Source organism: Perca fluviatilis, chromosome 2 (assembly GCF_010015445.1).
Source record: "Perca fluviatilis chromosome 2, GENO_Pfluv_1.0, whole genome shotgun sequence".
NCBI lineage: Eukaryota > Metazoa > Chordata > Actinopteri > Perciformes > Percidae > Perca > Perca fluviatilis.
This window is the reverse complement of record NC_053113.1, coordinates 47,001,703-47,021,702: the sequence shown is the minus strand read 5'-3', so window position 1 is coordinate 47,021,702 and position 20,000 is coordinate 47,001,703. Positions and strand designations below refer to the sequence as shown.

The 20,000-nt window shown below is 42.4% G+C and overlaps 1 protein-coding gene across 3 annotated transcripts in view; it reads right to left on the bottom strand.

The window, feature by feature from the left end:
- ppp1r13l (protein phosphatase 1, regulatory subunit 13 like) overlaps positions 1–19,450 on the bottom strand; it is a 52,494-nt gene extending 33,044 nt beyond the window's left edge. Inside the window, exons 1-4 of one of the 3 annotated variants that reach the window (XR_005636766.1) lie at positions 19,232–19,450; positions 5,644–5,706; positions 5,221–5,333; positions 1,872–2,469 (exon numbers count right to left, since the gene is read on the bottom strand). Coding sequence is in view for 2 of the 3 variants with exons in the window: in XM_039780638.1 (XP_039636572.1) it covers positions 1,872–2,469; positions 5,221–5,333; positions 5,644–5,680 (748 nt within the window). In the remaining variant the exon portion in view is untranslated. The remainder of the gene's footprint in view (positions 1–1,871; positions 2,470–5,220; positions 5,334–5,643; positions 5,707–19,231) is intronic. The other 2 variants (XM_039780638.1, XM_039780646.1) reach the window with 2 other exon arrangements.
- Between the last annotated feature and the right edge of the window lie 550 nt (positions 19,451–20,000).

Here is a 20,000-nt window from a genome sequence, read left to right as displayed (position 1 = left end):
CTGGTTGCTTATTTGTCTCGCGAGATCTGGCAACACTGGCAGAGGCTCCTTCGAGGAGAACAGTTTTGGCCTGGAAGGGTGCAGGTGCTAGAGCCCAATAGTCAGGGCCTGATTTAGGCTTTTGTATTGTTTAATATTTGTTTGGTATGATAATTTGAGTAGTTTGTACTTAGTTTCCTTGTTGTTTTTGTTAGTGACGGGCGAACGAAGCCTTGTGAAGCCTCTGAAGCTTCTTCCTGATTGAATCGCAAAATGATCCGAAGCATCAAAGCATCGAAGACAACCCAGTGACATCTGCTGATCAGTCAGCAGAAATGACAGCGGCTATCAACTCGACACAGCCAAACATGAACATAGGAGAGACCGAATGGACACATGCATATGGCATGACATGACTGAACTTGAATTAACCCTTGTGTTTTCTTCCCGTCAACCTTGAAAGAAACCCTTTTTTTCCGACGTTTTTGATGCCTTTTTTTCACAGTTTGTTTTTGCTTTTTCCAACATTTTAAATTGTTAAATTTTTCTTCTACACATTTTCAGCGCTTATTTCTACGTCCCATATTTTCTGATATAAAACAAAAATTGAAAACGGGTCAATGTGATCCGGAGTCAACACAAGGGTTAAATGACATGAACATGACATGACGGAATTAAAAATATAAAACCTATGTTTGAATGTTTGGATATAACATTATAATATATAAACTATATATAAACTACTGTGATCAGGATTTGAATGTAAGTATGTTTAATTAGGCTAAATATGGATTCAATAAACTGCAGCAACAATGCCACCTTCTACCGCTATGTAGCATTACATACAGGTGTATGGAAGTAGGCTAATTTCTATTAAAAGGCTAATCAAATAAATTGCAAGCCACACTCATAACCCCGCGATGTTCCAGTGAATTCTAACGGGCCGTTGGTAAGCACGCAGCGACATGAATCCAGCAAACCCATCCGGAGTTTCAGTGACGTTCGAAGCTTCGGACGTCATCAGGCACGTGCTTATTTCAATTCGATACAAGCTCCAACACCGTTTCGAACCAGTGTGCTTTGCAGGAGTGATACAAGCTTCGGTGCCTTGGTGTCAAATGTCCCATCACTAGTTTTTGTTTTTTTCGATATATTTTTGTAATAATTCACCCTTGCACAACTGCACTTCCCACGTGAATGGGGAAGAAATAAATCAAAGCACCAGGTGAAGAACTCCTGAGTCCATGTCTCCTCCTTCCACCATGGGGCTAAACCTTACAGCCCACAACTTCCGTCTTACCGTTTTAAAGGTCCCATGGCATGAAAATGTCACTTTATGAGGTTTTTTAACATTAATATGAGTTCCCCCAGCCTGTCTATGGTCCCCCAGTGGCTAGAAATGGCGATAGGTGTAAACCGAGCCCTGGGTATCCTGCTCTGCCTTTGAGAAAATGAAAGCTCAGATGGGCCAATCAGGAATCTTCTCCTTATGAGGTCATAAGGAGCAAGGTTACCTCCCCTTTCTCTGCTTTGCCCGCCCAGAGAATTTGGCCAACCCATGAGAGAGAGACATCATGGCTTTCAAATGAGAAAAGTGGCAGTTGGTCAAGGCCACACCCCCACCCTCCACCTTGCCCCTCCCACTCTCCTCCTCAATAGCTACAGACACAGACATGGCACATCCTAAGGAAAGCTCATTGTGGGACTGGCTCTAGTGGCTGTAGTTCTGCACCAAGGCTGAATTTCGGGAAAGAGACTTCAGATACAGTATTAGGGGACCACTAAGGTCTATATAAAAGAGACTTCAGATACAGTATTAGGGGACCACTAAGGCCTATATAAAAGCATCCAAAGAGCACCATGTCATGGGACCTTTAACTCTAGTCACTTACCAGGTTGCCTGAAACCGCCAAAGCTGCGAGGCAGCGTGTTGGACATTAGGTGATTGAAAGACAAAGGAGATTGGCTTCTGTCGGAGCGAGGCGACCTGCGACCCATCTGGCTGCTGTCGTACGGGCTCAGCAGGTTGGAGGACGGGAGGCCCGAGGCGGACCTAGGTGGCTGGTCAAAGGAAGCAGCTGTGGGGCTCCCAGAAGGGCTTTTATCCCTGTAACTGATGGAGGCTTGCGGGCTCCTTTCGTAACTAGAGGGGGAGTAACGCCTCGGGGTATGAGGCGACAGTTTGGGGCTCTGCTGCCCCAAGGAGTAGCTGTCAGATCCAGTTGGAGGAAGTGCAGAGTGGGCCTCCCTCTGGATCTTGGGAGATGAGAGTGAGCCGGTGGAGAAGACCGGAGCGGAGGTGGTTTTATTGCTGGAGAAAGCAGGGTCCATGGGATAGAAAGTGTTTGTGCTCGGGGAGAAAGGCATAGAGCTGGAGCTGCCATTACTGCTGCCACCTGACTGTCTGGTAGTGAGGGAGGTGTTGGACGGCCTGGTGGACTGAGGATTCTCTCTGAAGACTGGAGAGCTGGTCTGAAGGGTAAAAAGTATCTGTTAGAAAAAATGCTAGAATTAGGGCTGCAACTAACGATTATTTCATTGTCGAATAATCTGTTGATTATTCTCTTGATTAATCGATTTGTTTGGTCTCTAAAATGTCAGAAAATTATGAAAAATGTGGATCAGTGTTTCCCAAAGCCCAAGATGACGTCCTCAAATGTCTTGTTTTGTCCACAACTCAAAGATATTGAGTTTACCGTCACAGAGATAATGGTGGCCGACAGGGGCAAATGCACCGCAACTTAATGAAACACACGCAAATAGACAAAACACGAGCAACTTAAGAAAACATCTTCATTAATTTGACAACACATGCGCAGCATTTAGCAAACGCGCTGCAAACACACCCAACACAACCAAATACACAAACGCGCTGCAAATACAGAAACGATGCAAAAAGAAGAGCAGACAACCCAAAAAACAGAAACGATGCAAAAAGAAAAGCAGACAATCCCCAATGAGTATCCCCTGTGACCTGAGCCAATAAACTAGAGACACGCCCGCAAAACGAGAGAAAACATATCTAAAAAATAGACTTAATATTTACAGTCTATAGCCCTATTCGCACGGGATAAGTATTATCTAGGGACCTCGTGTGAATTATAAATTACCCACCCACGTCTGATTTTCATCTGGCGCATTCGAATGGGATAAGCGAAGCCTGTGATTTTACTCGAATTTACTGACATTAAGCAACAGTAGAAACATGGGTGTGGGTAGCTCTGCTACGTGTGTTTGTGTGTGGTCAGATCTCGAGGACACACACGCACACACACACACACACACACAATCTCAACCGGGTAGTCAGTCATCGTCCGAACTGTGACCTCTCCTTTTTCTTTCTCTCACTTTTTTCTCCGAGTGGTGTCAAGCAGGGTCCGGTTAGATGGATAAAACCAAACATTTCACCAGGTTAAAATCTATTGTTTGGAGATGTCTTGTCGTTATCTCTAGATGTATGATACAAACATAAAAAATATACTAACCGCATGCTGCTATACATGTCATCCATCGCCATCTAGCCTAATCATTATTTTTGTCTTCGCACTTGTGGTGGTTTTCATCTTTCTCTTTCTGCAAATTGTATATGATGTATAGCGACATGACCCATCACCCAAAACACCGTCAAAACACTCCAACGCACCCTCCATTCTTCGCGAAAGATGGATAAAAAAGCGCAAAAGAAGGAAATAGGTACCTTGAAAAAACAAAAAAGCCCAGCCAAATCCTGGACAAAGCAGAGATGCCGATTCGCACGGGACTAATATTATCACAGGACCTCCGTTTTCGGCGAAATATGGTAGGTCATTTGCGGGGGAATTATTACTTTACAAATTACAGACATGACCGATTCACACGGGATTAAGATCACAGACAACCTCCGCAATTATTACAAATGACCGGAGGTCACCAGGTAATACTTATCCCGTGTGAATAGGGCTTATGATCTCAAAGCAGTTGCACACCGTTCTGAGATTGAACGTGCCCCGTCTCTCTCTCTCTCTCTCTCTCTCTCTCTCTCTCTCTCGCGCTCCCTCTCTCTCTCTCTCGCTCCCTCTGTCTCTCTCTCTCTCTCTCTCTCTCTCGCTCCCTCTGTCTCTCTCTTTCTCTCTCTCTCGCTCCCTCTCTCTCGCGCTCCCTCCCTCCCTCTCTCTCTCTCTCTCGGGTCGAAAATCAAGCTGTTCCACTTAGCGCTCCCCCTAGAGGCCTGGAGAACGTCCGTGCTGGATGCAGTGGGTTTTTTTGCATTGTTTCTGTATTTGCAGCGCGTTTGGTTGTGTTGGGTGTATTTGCAAGCGTGTTTGCTAAATGCTGCACATTAGTGTTGTCAAATTAATGAAGATGTTTTCTTAATTTGCAGTGCGTTTGCCCCTGTTGGCCACCGTACGGAGGAGTGAAGAAACTATGCACATTTCAAACCTGGAATCAGATTTGTTTTCAACTCAAACCAATGAATCGATAATTAAAATAGTTGCCGATTCATTTAATAGTTGACAACTAAGCGATGAATCTTCGCAGCGACGACTACATTAATGTGCTGGGTGGTAAAAACGTGCACATTGTTTGATTTTAACAAGGATAAAACAACACTTATTTTCTTGGCATTCAACAACTGCTGCACCAACGGGTCTTTGACAGTCCGCCGCGCTTCTGGGACGCATTGTGACACAGGTGGTGGAATAACAAGCATTGACTTGAATGGGCGCGATGGCTTGCGCGATGGCTTGCGCGGGTCTCGGCGCGCTCTGTGGAAAATAAGGGTAAGGCCGGCTTCACACTGTCTGCGTGGCGTGAGTGTGGCATTTCTGTTACGTGGCGGCTGCGTGGATTTTTCTGTCTTTTCACATCAGAAACGTGTCTGACGCGGCGCTGCTGCTGCTAGCCTCGTCTGTACACATGTATGTTTCCCATTGACTCAAGCAGTAGCATACTTCATGTTAAACATAAACATATACTGATTTGATTACAGCAAAGACAACGTCGGCAGTATTGATGGCAAAATAGGCTACAGAATATTATAAACGCTTCCAACACACTTGCGTGTCGCGTGAAAAATAGGCGTCTGTCCTATTTCTAGCATGCACGCGTTTTCAGAGCTGCGCCTGACACGCTAGCGCCACGCAGCCAGTGTGAAGCGGGCCTAAGACTCATGGAATAGGTTGTTGTACGTAACATAACTGTGACAAGGTTAATGGAAAACACAGATGCTATATGTGTGTGTATGTGTTTGTGTGTGCATACCTGAGACCCAGACTTGTTTTCGGAGGAGGCCTCCTTCAGCAGGGAGTTGAACTCTTTGGATAACTCATCCGCTGTAGCCAGCGATGCATTGAGGTCATCATTTATAGTCTGGACTGAATACAAACCACACCATACATCCACCAAAATTAAATTCATGGCTGTCAACAACAGAGCAAACTTTAGACATTGAAAAAGTAACCTTTACAATCAGACACCACACATACAAATGGAATAAGATCTACCCCCAAAGAAAAAAATCTGTAAAATAAAATATCTCAATTTAGCACAAGACTTGTAATAAGGCACTTCCCAATACACACTCTCCTACCCTACCCTACTGACAATTAGCACAGGATATCACTCCCATGTGCACAAATATACACCGAGCCAGACAAAAACAAATCGAGGGATGAGGAAACTCACACAGCATGCTGCTGCCAAAGCTCGTCTGAGAACTCATGGCTGGGAGGTAGCAGCGTTCGGCTCCTGAAAAAGAAAAAAACACACCACAGTCGTTAGGAGAAGAATCTCACACCACCTTTAACTGACAACTTTATTACAATCTCATGAAACTCCTTTCAGCATTTTAGGCATTTTATGGGACACTGCATGTATTTTACCGTCAACAAAATTGGTACAAACCGGCTCTGCTTTCTGCCCACTAGGTTCCTCTCATTCCATTCGACTGAGCCTTTGACTCTTACTATAATGCAACAAAATTAGACTTACTGTGGCTTCAAACTGAGAAAGGAGTGTTTAACCCTACCCTCTCTCTCCTGCTGCAGGCTCCCTGCTGTCTCACCCCTTTAGGCGCTTTGACAAAGAGCCAACTTTCTGTGAAAACAACCAGAACGGCCTTCATGCCCAAACAAGTTACAGTTTCCTCTTAATTTGGCAACTGCAACAAAAGAAAAAACTTGCAGGTATGCTTGAAACGATTTATGTGACAGATCACGTCACATAAATCACATCCCAGTACTTTGAGGCCCCTTTTAGAAAAACTGGTTGCTGTGTCTGTCCTGCTTGCTGATTCAATATTATTTGTGATGCCAGATGTTCCAGTTTGACATATGACTTGTCCGTTTGACAGACAGGTGGAGTGCACAGTCAAGTGGATGAGAGATTATACTAATAGTCCAGACAGCTGTGTATGACAAAAGTCAATAAATCAGGACTGGGTGCAAAAAGCTATTCTTTCTTTCTTTGAAAAAAAAAATTTCGAACATGTAAAAGAAAACAGAAAATCCGGTCATACAGAAAATTAATAATATAGATAACATAGATACATCCAGCCCGGTCTCATGGAAGTTCGTGTAAATGTGACGTTATTTGAATCTATTGATACGTGTTCACGGAGACGTTTTTGTCGTTTTTTACGTGGTGGACAACACGAAAATGTGAAGTAATGTATTTCAATGGGAAGCATATTTCGTGGCCACAGCACGAAATTGTAGGGAGTAATATAAAAAGCCGAAAATCCGCGTAGGGAGGTTGGTCGGGAGGTTGGTCGGGGTGGTGGATGGGTCAAACAACACAGGACTTTCACCCGGGCGAGCAGGGATCGCGTCCCGTTTGCGGAGCTTTGTTTCCCGGGGATGGCGTCCCTGCGTGTGGCGTTTTGTCCCGCGTGTTACTGTGGGCGCGTCTCCGGCGTTTTAAGGCGCCTCTTCTCCGGCGTTTATAGCCCCTTTCCCCGGGCGTTATAGCCCTCTTCTCCGCGTTTAAAGCCCTTTCTCCGCGCATATTCTTTCCCCGGGCGTTTCGACCTTTCTCCGCGTGTTTAAGGGCTTCTTCTCCGGCGTTTAAGCCTTTCCCGGCGTTTAAAGCGCCTTTCTCCGGCGTTATTGCCCTTTCCCGCGCGTTTAAGCCTACTTTCTCCGTAAGTTTTTTCCTAAACCCAACCTCCGCCATCCCGGTTTATGGAGCGTCCTTTTCGGCCGCCTTCCGGCGGGTTCCCCAGCAGGCCGCCTCGCGGGCGCCCCGGCTTATGGAGCGACCTTTTCGACCGCCTCCCGGCGTCCTTTTCCCCGAGAAAATAATGTGACATTTACACGTAAAAAATAACGTGACAGTTACACGTAAAAAACGAGAAAAACGTCTCCGTGAACACGTATCAATAGATTAAGAATAACGTGGACATTTACACGAACTGCCGTGAGATACATCTGATACATCATAACAATACATCATAACAAAACACTTGCTTTTTACATGTCCGAAAAGGAGTGGGGGAAAACTGTACACTTATTTAATTCCAGCCCTCCTTCATAAAATATTGTTAAATAATTAACAAACTTCCTCTATCATAATTTAGTTTTCTTCCAGTTTTGTTCTTTACTTACCAAAAATACAATTTATTTCTCATATATTCATATCAATTGCATATTATATTTTCTTGCATTTTTATTTATTTTACCCAAAATACTCATTGATATACTGTATGTTAGTATCAAAATAAATTCCCAAAAATCTAACTAAATAAGTAAATAAAATAAAATGAAAAAAGGGAAGCTGAGAATAAATCTAAATAAATAAACAATACGGTTTTCGTGTACCCACTATCCCTTAACAGTCCTTGTTCTTCAGGTAGCGATACCACAGTTGTTGGAGGTTGTGCTTTTTTTTCAATTTCAAACTTCTTTATTGGTATGTTGTTTACATATGGGGAAATACAAAGCAGGATATGATACACAATGGCCACTGTAAGGCAAATTTGTAGTTGGATTAAAAGGCATTATTTCCCTTTCAATGGTGCTTCCTCCTGCTTAAAGTCTTTGTGTTAAAGGGATAGCTTGGATGTTTTGAAGTGTGGTTTTATGAGCAACTTCTCCATAGTCAGTGTGTTAGCTACAGTAGACGGCGGTCGGCACGCCCCCAGTTTGGAGAAGCAGGCAGGGGTACCGACACGGAAGGAAAGCAATGTCCTGCTGTGGACGGGGGCAGCAGCTAAATACAGTTTAGACACCTAAAAACATCTATATCAGTTTAAGCGTATGATATATTTAAAATATTTTCACTGCCCCACCTTCCTGTCAGACAGCCCTTTCCTTTGGCACTACAATTCCTAAGACGTAGACCTTCCGTATTCCTATTCATAAGCGCAACTGTGCTATGCCGTAGATCAGCTGCTTGGGACAGACTTTCAACAGTTTATGGAAGATGGCAGAGGGAGACTGTGAAAAAAAGAGTGGATGGGAACTTCTATGGAAAGGAAAGGGCTGTCTGACAGCAAGGTAAAGCCATGGAAAAATAGTAAATATAGCATACACTTAAACTGGTATTAGCTTTTGTAAGGTGGTCCTATTTTTAGGTGTCTAAAATACGTTTAGCTGCTGCCCCCGTCCGTAGCAGGACATTGCTTTCCTTCCGTGTCGGTACTCCTGCATGCTTCTCCAAACTGGGTGCACGCCGACCGCCATCTACTGTAGATAACACACTGAATACCTCTACAACTTCACTTCAAAACATTAAAATACGCCTCTAAGCTAGGTTAAATACATCCCAGATTGTATTGTTTGCATCTGTACATGACAAACAGAGATATATTGACCTTACTTTGGGCTGCGGGGTCCCTTTAAAAGTTAACTTCGTTTTTTTCGACCTGGACCTTTTTTTGTATCTAAGGGACTGATGGGAACATCAATCTCTGACACTGGTCCAGAATTAAGCAAGGTCGCTGCAGTTGGGAGCAGCAACACAAGCTACAATGTAAGTTATTGATCAATTGTGCACCTTCGATTTTTTGTCGCTGACAGGCTCAGATTATTATTCTAAGTGTCTGACAACATTATGGAAAGGATCCCTACAGAGATAGACCTTTTTGTTAAAGAGTAAGATCCTTTTTGTTTAACATTAAACAGCTCTGAAAGTGCTACCCACCCGACTGCATTTAAATAAACAGTAATTTTATCATTGCAAAACAAACTTCACACACGGAAAGAAACAAATGAAAATGATCAAAAGCCGTCTTGGTTTGTTTTTCCACTGTTCAAACAATCGCCACTCTGGTTTGGTTGAAATAAACCCTTAATTCACCCATTTACATGTGGAGATATGCTGGCTCTATACACGCTAAAAGTCCTGATTATTTACATGGAGTCTGGTGAGTTGGTGATTTCGGAGCTGTTCTTGTTTAAAGCTATAGTGCATAGTTTCTGTCGTCCCCCATGATGAATTAAAGTAATGACAACAACACTGTCGGCGCGTCCACATGACACAAGTCTTCCGTCACCGCGTACCAGCCCCCCACCCCCCTCAAAACATGACGGACTCTTCAGAAGAGGTCATTATCTTCACTCGAGTTTCTGTGCGGGAAAGTCACCAGATGCCACATCTGAACACAGCCATGCTGAGAAATCCAGAGAGAGTTGTGTGGAGCTGATAGTCTTAATTAGCTTTGTAGCAACTCATTTGGTAATGGCTTGAATGTAACAGACGTTTATTAAAAGGAATATGCCACCTTTGTTGAAATAGAGTTATTCACCGTCTCCTCTATATTTATATAGGTGAGCAAATGCATTTTTGTCTCATTGCATGCATTGTCTTAGTCCGGCGCCGCCGCCGCTAGCTTAGCTTAGCGTAATGAATGGAATCCTTTGTTGCCGTTAGCATGTCGTGAGTAAAAGTGACTCAACAACAACAAAAACAAAACCTAATTACTTCTTGTGGCCTGTGTATTCACAACAAGTAAAAATAGCAATGCAGATTAAGACTAGATGATTTCCTAGGTAGATATTGACTTGGAACTATATTGGGTGGAAGTAGGCTACAGCCGAAGCACTGCTACTCGGGCACAGAGATATCGGCAGCCCGCGGGGCTCTGCGGCCAGCGCAAAGTCACTGTTTCTGGGTTGCTGGACAACCAAATGCCGCTTCCCTGACTGAGCTCCGCGGAGGAGATGGTGAATTACCCTATTTCAACAAATGGTGGCGTATTCCTTTAATACAAATACCAAACAAAAAGGATCTTACTCTTTAACAAAAACGTCTATCTCTGTAGGGATACCTTTCCATAATGTTGTCAGACACTTAGAATAATAATCTGAGCCTGTCAGTGGCTAAACGGGCACTTTTAGTGGACGGAAACTGACAATGCGCATTTGTCCTATAGGGTTACATTGCCGCCTGGTTTGCAACTGCCGGTTACCGTGTTCTCGCTCCATACTGGACCAATTTCAAAGATTTTTGTTCACATTAGTCACATACACGCCAATGCATGGTAAAATATGGTCCAGGTTAAAACAAACAGGAATTAACCTTTAAGCTTCTTTTTTAATTTGGGCTTAAAAAAAAATGGGGAGGGCAATTATCTTTTGTTGCCACGCCAGTTTGTTAATGAGCCTGATACAATAGGTGCATGTACACCTATAATGCACCTTTAAAACTAGACCAACCTCTGGATCAGCACAGCCAGATAATAGCACATTCCTCACCACTCCTCCCTGTGAGGCATTCACCTCACACACACACGCACGCACGCACACACACACACACACACACACACACACACACACACACACACACACACACACACACACACACACACACACACACACACACACACACAGTCTGAGACATTATCTCTGTCAAGAGCAGCTCGCACAAAAAGAGATTACACTGACTCACAAAGGTCAGGTCACTCACTCTCTCACTCTCTCTCGACTCAACCCTTCCCACCCAGCAATTCCTTCACCCCACCCCTTCCCAGTTTTCTCCACTGTTCTACGGCAACTTTTACTGTGTTGTTGACTGTTTGTGTAACACTCCCAGTACACCATTAACACTATATTTGATTTGATTTACTTTTAGATATTAATAGTACATATTTTAAGACTTGAAGTTTATTTTTATTTTTACTCAAGCGTTATTCCACTGTTAAATAATAGGTACTTAGTAAGAGAACACGCGTAACAGCATGTCATTAAAATGACTGTGTTGTTGACTCACAGGATTGTAGAGCTCAACCGTGACCGCCCACTTTTTGAACTGCTCTGGTTCTGGAAGTGATTTTTCCCCCATTCGATTGCTCCCTTGACATTTTATTAAATGCTTGTATAACGAGTTTTAAGCCTGGATCCAAGCCAACCAGCTACAAGATAAATCGTCACCATGAAACATTTGATTCGGCACAAAAGAACATTTTGGAAACGCCAAAAAAAAGGCAAAAGGTACAAGACTGTGTACAGAAACAATAATAGACTTCGGTGGTAGCAGCTCGCTAAAGCCATTCGCTGCTGCGCTGAACATTTCCATGGTAAAAGCGAGTTCCACCAATTAGAGACGTCGCTGCTACGCGTAGGATTGTGGGTAGTGTAGTACTTGTCTATGTACTTCGCGAATAAAACCTGTTTTTCTTAAAACAAGGTTGATTTCACACGGACTTCTACAGTGCCTTGCGAAAGTATTCGGCCCCCTGGAACGTTTCGACCTTTTGCCACATTTCAGGCCTCAAACATAAAGATATAAAACTGTAATTTTTTGTGAAGAATCAACAACAAGTGGGTCCCAATTATGAAGTGGAACGAAATTCATTGGCTATTTCAAACTTTTTTAACAAATAAAAAACTGAAAAAGTGGGCGTGCAAAATTATTCAGCCCCTTTACTTTCAGTGCAGCAAACTCTCTCCAGAAGTTCAGTGAGGATCTCTGAATGATCCAATGTTGACCTAAATGACTAATGATGATAAATAGAATCCAGCTGTGTGTAATCAAGTCTCCGTATAAATGCACCTGCTCTGTGATAGTCTCAGAGGTCCGTTTAAAGCGCAGAGAGCATCATGAAGAACAAGGAACACACCAGGCAGGTCCGAGATACTGTTGTGGAGAAGTTTAAAGCCGGATTTGGATACAAAAAGATTTCCCAAGCTTTAAACATCCCAAGGAGCACTGTGCAAGCGATAATATTGAAATGGAAGGAGTATCAGACCACTACAAATCTACGAAGACCCGGCCGTCCCTCTAAACTTTCAGCTCATACAATGAGAAGACTGATCAGAGATGCAGCCAAGAGGCCCATGATCACTCTGGATGAACTGCAGAGATCTACAGCTGAGGTGGGAGACTCTGTCCATAGGACAACAATCAGTCGTATACTGCACAAATCTGGCCTTTATGGAAGAGTGGCAAGAAGAAAGCCATTTCTTAAAGATATCCATAAAAGTGTCGTTTAAAGTTTGCCAAAAGCCACCTGGGAGACACACCAAACATGTGGAAGAAGGTGCTGTGGTCAGATGAAACAAAAATCGAACTTTTTGGCAACAATGCAAAACGTTATGTTTGGCGTAAAAGCAACACAGCTCATCACCCTGAACACACCATCCCCACTGTCAAACATGGTGGTGGCAGCATCATGGTTTGGGCCTGCTTTTCTTCAGCAGGGACAGGGAAGATGGTTAAAATTGATGGGAAGATGGATGGAGCCAAATACAGGACCATTCTGGAAGAAAACCTGATGGAGTCTGCAAAAGACCTGAGACTGGGACGGAGATTTGTCTTCCAACAAGACAATGATCCAAAACATAAAGCAAAATCTACAATGGAATGGTTCACAAATAAACATATCCAGGTGTTAGAATGGCCAAGTCAAAGTCCAGACCTGAATCCAATCAAGAATCTGTGGAAAGAACTGAAAACTGCTGTTCACAAACGCTCTCCATCCAACCTCACTGAGCTCGAGCTGTTTTGCAAGGAGGAATGGGCAAAAATGTTCGCTCTCGATGTGCAAAACTGATAGAGACATACCCCCAGCAACTTACAGCTGTAATCGCAGCAAAAGGTGGTGCTACAAAGTATTAACTTAAGGGGGCTGAATAATTTTGCACGCCCAATATTTCAGTTTTTTATTTGTTTAAAAGGTTTGAAATATCCAATAAATTTCGTTCCACTTCATGATTGTGTCCCACTTGTTGTTGATTCTTCAAAAAAAATTACAGTTTTATATCTTTATGTTTGAGGCCTGAAATGTGGCAAAAGGTCGAAAAGTTCAAGGGGGCCGAATACTTTCGCAAGGCACTGTATCTTTTGCAGGAACAGAAACCTTTGTTTCCCAACCTCACAGCTCGTGGTCAGTCTACCTCGGATGGTTTAGACATTATGGCTAATTATTAAAAATCCTTATGGAGAAAATGAACGGGGTTTTACCTTCTGGAACCACACTGCTGAGCTCTACAGAGGACATCGTGTGACTTCCCTAATGACTTTATACTTCTTGTTCTATCATGTCCCACCATGTTGTGTTCTGTTGTCATTCAGATTGTTAGATTTGCTTTTTGGTGGTATTGAGGTGATACACATTATTTTAATAATCTCCTTGTTTGTGTTCTTGTTATCGTCACAGCTTGCGTTGGTAATTTGCATCTTGTCTTCCTTTGCTTTTCCTATCAGCATGTTTCATTACTGTGCAAATAAGCTAAGGTTAACTCAGCAGCCTTGGCTTGACTTTGTCAAATGAATGTTTCAACAAAGAAGGCACATAGTAAATAAATGATTTTTAGGAACAGGCAACAGACGTGCAGTTATCACATAGAGTATCAAGTGATGCAACTGTTACACCTTAAAGTGTTCATATTATGCTTTTATATATATATGTATGTATGTATGTATGTATGTATGTATGTATGTATGTATGTATATATATATATATATATATATGTGCACGTTATAGGTTTACAAAGTGAAAAAACCCAAAGTCCACCCCAAAGGGACTTACCATCTCCAACAGAAAACACTGTTCACAAACTGCTCCAAACAGCTCTACTGTAGTCCAGCCTTTACTTCAGAGACAAACGTGCGTCACTTTGTAACACGTTATAATGCTCACCTAGCTGCTAGTGTAGCACGCCCTCACACTCTGCTTCTGACTGGCTAGTAGTCCTTACCTAGCTACTGCGCATGTGCGACTCCCAACAAAGATAGGAACAGAAGTGAGATGCCTCACTCTGTAGCTAAAACAGAGAGCTCAACACACAGGGTGAAAAGAGGAGCTGCAGCAATGTGCAGTACAACAAAAATATGGGGTTTTCTGAAAGTTAAACCACATAAACCTATTCTGGTCTAACCTCTAAATACAATTATGAACCTGAAAATGGGCATAATATGAGCACTTTAAAGTACACATGCAGTAGAAAGCGGGTGCTCGTCTTTAAGTGCTGGAACACAGAAACATGGATCATCTGAAAATGTGAAGTGGACAGACAGCTTGTGGCCACTGCAGCGCTGCTTGTCCTCTGTTCCAGGCTTGCTGATCTGCTGCTGCACTTTGGTTGCTTTCTCAAGAGAACTTTCCTGGAAAACTTCACATGCACTTCCTTTCCAGTTCCATTCCAGTGCTGTGATTACAACGTCAGCTGGTACTACTATTTTAACATACAGCAATTAGCTGTGGTAAAAGCCAAGATGAAAACCACAAGATGAAACCACGAAGGAGTACCGAACTCAGAAACGTTGTTACCGGACACTAAAGCAGAGAGAGCCCGTGGGAAGCGAAAGGGAGACAATAATCATTAGTTTTGCAGAACACCAGGGTGTGTCTGACCAAGACTGCACGCGGCCCCTCCCTCTCCCTTTCCTTTTATGTCCTTCACCAGCAATTCCAGATTACGCATCTAACCGATTCTCTAGTTTCTGCTTAACTACACATTTCCATAGAATCCTCCATTCTTTCCCTCCCCCTCCTGTTGTTTCCTCCGTCATATCCTTCCTTCAGATCCTCTGTCCTCTCTTGGCAGGGAACTCGGCTGAGACGGAATGATACAAAAAAAAACTCCTATGACACATCTAAGTGCTTTCCTTTGTGGCTTGCTTTTCACTTTTCTTTGTAATGGAGACCTAAAACCTAAATCTGGTTGTATGTCATCATGCAGACAACATAAAACAAAAAAATCATGTCCCACAGGAGAATGAACCTCCTGCCGATGATGCACTCTCTGTTGCACAGCTTTAATTTCAAATATATGGAATATAATTGGTCTGAAGTCCCTCAAAGGCAATTTGATGCCAGAAGTCCAACACAACAACAAAGATAACATCCAATGTCATATTTACATTGGCTCACCACCAACTCATGATGGGAATCTTTTGAAATGGGCGTTATTTCTGGATTCTGACGGATATCTTTAGGAAGATAAAGGCCAATTGTGCAAATACAAGTGGGAGGTATTGTGCAATTACTGAGTAAAAGCATCATGAACATGTGTCACAGTGCTCTAGGAAGGAGATCATCTGGTACATTTGTAATCATCAGTATCTGCCACAGCCACAGAAAAGTTTCCCCAAAATGGTTTATCCAAATATATATCACTTATAGAAAACTATGACCAAACAGCCAATAAGTAATAAGCTGACATTTCTTTTTTTTTTAAGATAATTTTTTGGGGCATTTTGGGCCTTTATTTTTGACGGGACGGCTGAAGACATGGGAGAGAGAGGGGGGAATGACACGCAGCAAAGGGCCACAGGTCGGGGTCGAACCCGGGCCCGCTGCGTTGAGGACACTCTCTCTCTCTCTCTCTCTCTCTCCATATATATATATACACACACATATATATAAAGAGAGGTTGAGTATATATGAGAGGTTGAGTATATATATATATATATATATATATATATATATATATAGATAGATAGATAGATAGATAGATAGATAGATAGATAGATAGATAGATAGATAGATAGAGAGGTTGAGTCCTATATATGGGCGCCCGCGCTACCAACTGAGCTATCCGGGTACCCACATGAGCTGAAATTTCATGCTGACATACCATTAATGGCTCATAGATTAATCTTCTACTTTGACTTCAACAACTGTAAACTTCTCAGATTCAACAAGCACACCCACAGTACTTATTTTTATACTGCTTACACCTGCACCTCAAACAAAATTCATTGAAATGCTTTCTACCTGTTGCACATTATATTCATGACAGCAACTGTCATTGCCAAAGACAACAGCCTTTAACGCTGCAGGCAGTAGAAAGCAAAAAGCGCCAGGATTTAAAGTAGAGTGAGACCTTTTCGGACGGGCAATGCATGCGCAGAACAGCCAATAGGAATGCCCTCTCTCTCTCTGAAATGACTGATGAATGATGAATTGGCCAAAGTCTCCGTGACATCTAGATTTTCTGAAGCTTGAAAACAGAGCCAAGAGTGGGTGCAGGAGTCTAATTTTCTCTTATAATATGCTGAAATATTATGGAATTTTTTCCCAGCGATGCCAAAAATAAAGTGCCTACCACAGCTTTAACAAATCAGCTCTATTGAACTTCTCAAGCTTGTGAGGCCTTTCTGAGATTATAACAAATCCCTAAAAAAAATACAATTTAAATATAGCCTTTATTCTTCTTTTGGCTCCTGGAACTGCAGGCTCCACTTTGGCATAGTGGCATCTAGCACTTACCCAGCTAGAGCTGCAAAGATTAACCACTTAGTTGCCAAATATTTTAATAATTGATTTATCAGTCTTTAAAAAGGTTTGAGTCTTTAAAAAAAAAAATTCTCTGATCCATCTTTTTAAATGTGATTATTTTCTTAGTCTTGCATTGCCAGACCTTCCTGCACAGAGCTGCAGCGCTACTCCACACAGCATTCCGGGATGGGAGAAAAACGTGTTCTGGTTTATTGGCATTTCTTTAAACCAATCACAATTGTCATGGGCGGCGCTAAGCTCCGCACGGAGCCGCTGCAAAATAGGCTCGGGAAGGAACTTGTTTTGGTGGAACATGTGTACGTTCAAAAGGTAGTTTTAGTCGTGCAACAGAAAACTCAGATTGGACAGATAGTCTAGCTAGCTGTCTGGATTTACCCTGCAGAGATCTGAGGAGCAGCTAACCATAAATCCACCGGAGTTTAGAACGCCAACACAAAGGAAGAGGAAGGTGACGGACATCTGGCCGAAAAGAGTGACATCCGGTGGATTTTCCAGCGGCAATGAATCAATCCCGGAAGTGGAACGTCGTGGCTATAGACTATTATTTTCTAGTGTCTTCTCTCCTCTGTGACAGTAAACTGAATATATTTGAGTTGTGGACAAAACAAAACAAAAAAGACATTTGAGGATGTCATCTTGGGCTTTGGGAAACACGATCAACATTTTTTCATCACTTTCTGACATTTTATAGACCAAACATCTAATCGATTAATAGAGAAAATAATCAACAGATTAATCAACAATGAAAATAATCTTTTGTTGCTATCCTGATCCCAGCTATCCCCTTCACTTCTAGAGCGACAGTGTTCTGCGACAGCATGGGACTCAGGAATCTCTCAGTGCCACACAACATAACTGACATTTCTCACAAGTTGCGTGACCCGTCTAACGCCTGCAGTGTGTCATGCTCATGCTGAGGTGCAAGAGCTCACAGGGCCATTACCAAGGAATGACAAATTGTGTATCTGCTTGCAAGTGAGAGCACGCATGGGTTTTATGACTTAGAAGAAAGTCAAATTACAGGCATTCTGGTGACCGTATATGAGCAGTTTGTTTAGGCAACAGGTTACAGCAAGTGAATCACACAATGCAGCCCAGCTGGTTCCTGACTGAGAACCAGAGCAGAGCACACAAATGCAATACATGCCATTTAAATCTTGCTCTGATAGGAAGGCTTGGTTTACTTGCAGATAAGCAGCCTGTCAAACAAATAACTGACCCATCTACATTTTCCAACTTGCAGTCAGAAGAAACAGTGCATGCGGAATTCCAATGATATAATATTTTTTTTGGGGTTTAAAAAAACCATTACTTTAATCAATAATCTACTAGGGCTGCATGGAAATATCTTATAGCTATGATTTTGACTGATACTGCGATTGCGACATGATTCACGTTATTGGAGGGAATGATCTTTTTTGTATCATTATTCTCATTTTCATTGAAACATAGTACATATTTTTTCGAGGATCTGAACCAAACAAAGATGTTTTCTTTAGTCTGTAAGATAACATTTGTAGGCCGGGACGTCTCTGCAGCATCACAATACTTCATTCAGAATGGTTCGACAAAAATATTGCCTTTTACTAATATTACACCCGCCCCCCTGCGATTTGGATATTGCACTAATCCATAATGCGATTTCGATCAAATTGAGATTATTTGTGCAGCCCTATGATCCACTACACAATATGGTGAACACCCAATCATTAATATCACATAAAGGATCATAAAAATACCCTTCAATCAGATAAGATCCCTATTAATGAAGTCACAATAGCCCAAAGGGCCTGTAGATAGTACTCAGGCTCAGTGGTGTAGTCTACGTGATATGCAGGTATATGCAGTATACCCACTAAGCTCCAGGATTTCAATATACCCATTTAAAGATGCCCAATGACACGCAAAAACATACTTTCCATTATATTTTTGTTATATGTTTTGAATTGTCATCTGCGTTCTTTTTCTTTGCATAGGCTAAAAAAAAAGTATTTCCACCGTAAATTGGTGCATAAAAGTGTATCCAAATGCAGAAAATGAAGTGGTTGATGCTCAAAACATCTCTGGGGGAGGACACCCTGACCCCCCCACTATGATATGCCCCCCCCCAGTTCCCCAAAGGCAGATTGTGGTCCATATATATATATATATGTACACACACACACATATGTACACACACACTGTATATACAGTACAGTATACCCATTACAATACAATCCATTAGAGTACACCACTGCTCTGGCTGTAGACTGTTGGTAAATGGTGCTGTACTGGTGCACAGCAGTCTATCAGCAGGCTGTAGACTGTGACGCATGCCAGGCAGACATGGCAACATCTGATTTTCATTAGTTTGAGCAACAAGCTCCTCCTAGCATTAAGACCCCTTACAACGAAAACGGGAACTATGGAAAGAACCATTCAAAAGAGAAGAAAAAAAAGGCGTTTTCAAGACTGTACTAAACTTAAGAACGAACTCAAAGAGTTAACACTAACTTGCACAACACATACGGGATCTTGTAATGAAACTTTCTTTCTACGTAGATAGCTGCGCGTAGCCTACGTTACCGGGTGAATTAAAAACGTGCTTACCTCAAAAAAAAATGAGAGCCTTTTTTTTGTTGTTCTTCTGTCCCAACTTCGAGAGAAAAAGCTGAGCTCCGTCCAAAGTTTTCTTGTCTTCCTGAAGTTCGGCTCGCTCACTCTGTTTCTCTCTCTTGTGGCGATTGCTCCAGACATGTAGTCATCGCTGCGTAACGTTACTGGCTGCCGTTGTTTGGGCTCAGAGTCCAGCCCCTCTGGCTCTCTCTCCCCTGCTGTAACCCGAGCCAGGTGTTCCTACCACAGCTGGCTGGCCCAGGTGAAGCACCGTGACGTGTTCAGTAAACAACAGGTAGCCCCATACACCTTACATAAAAGTTTCTGTAAAAGTTGAAGACAGCTTTATAATCTCAGCAGTCATAACATCCTCTCCCTGAAATCCAAGTAAAGTAGCCTTGTCTATGCAAAATACCAACAATAGCCTAATATTAAAGACGTTCAACCTATGTATGAACGATGAATACCTTTATGCATTTTTTTGTTTTACATGATTAAAATTATGACTAAGGTAGGCTATTATAAGCATAATGCCCAAGAAGACATGTTGAATGAGAACATACAGTATACAGGTTGTTGTGGATGTTAATATGTATGCATGTTGGTTTTACAGTATATTTTATTAAGCTCTTGTTTCATTGGAATCCTCATATCTCATACATTATGCCAATTGCCTGTTGGACAGTTTAGCAGTGGTGGAAAGTAATTAAGTAGTTTACATTTACTCTAGTAATGTAGGCTACTTAGTACAATTATGAGATAC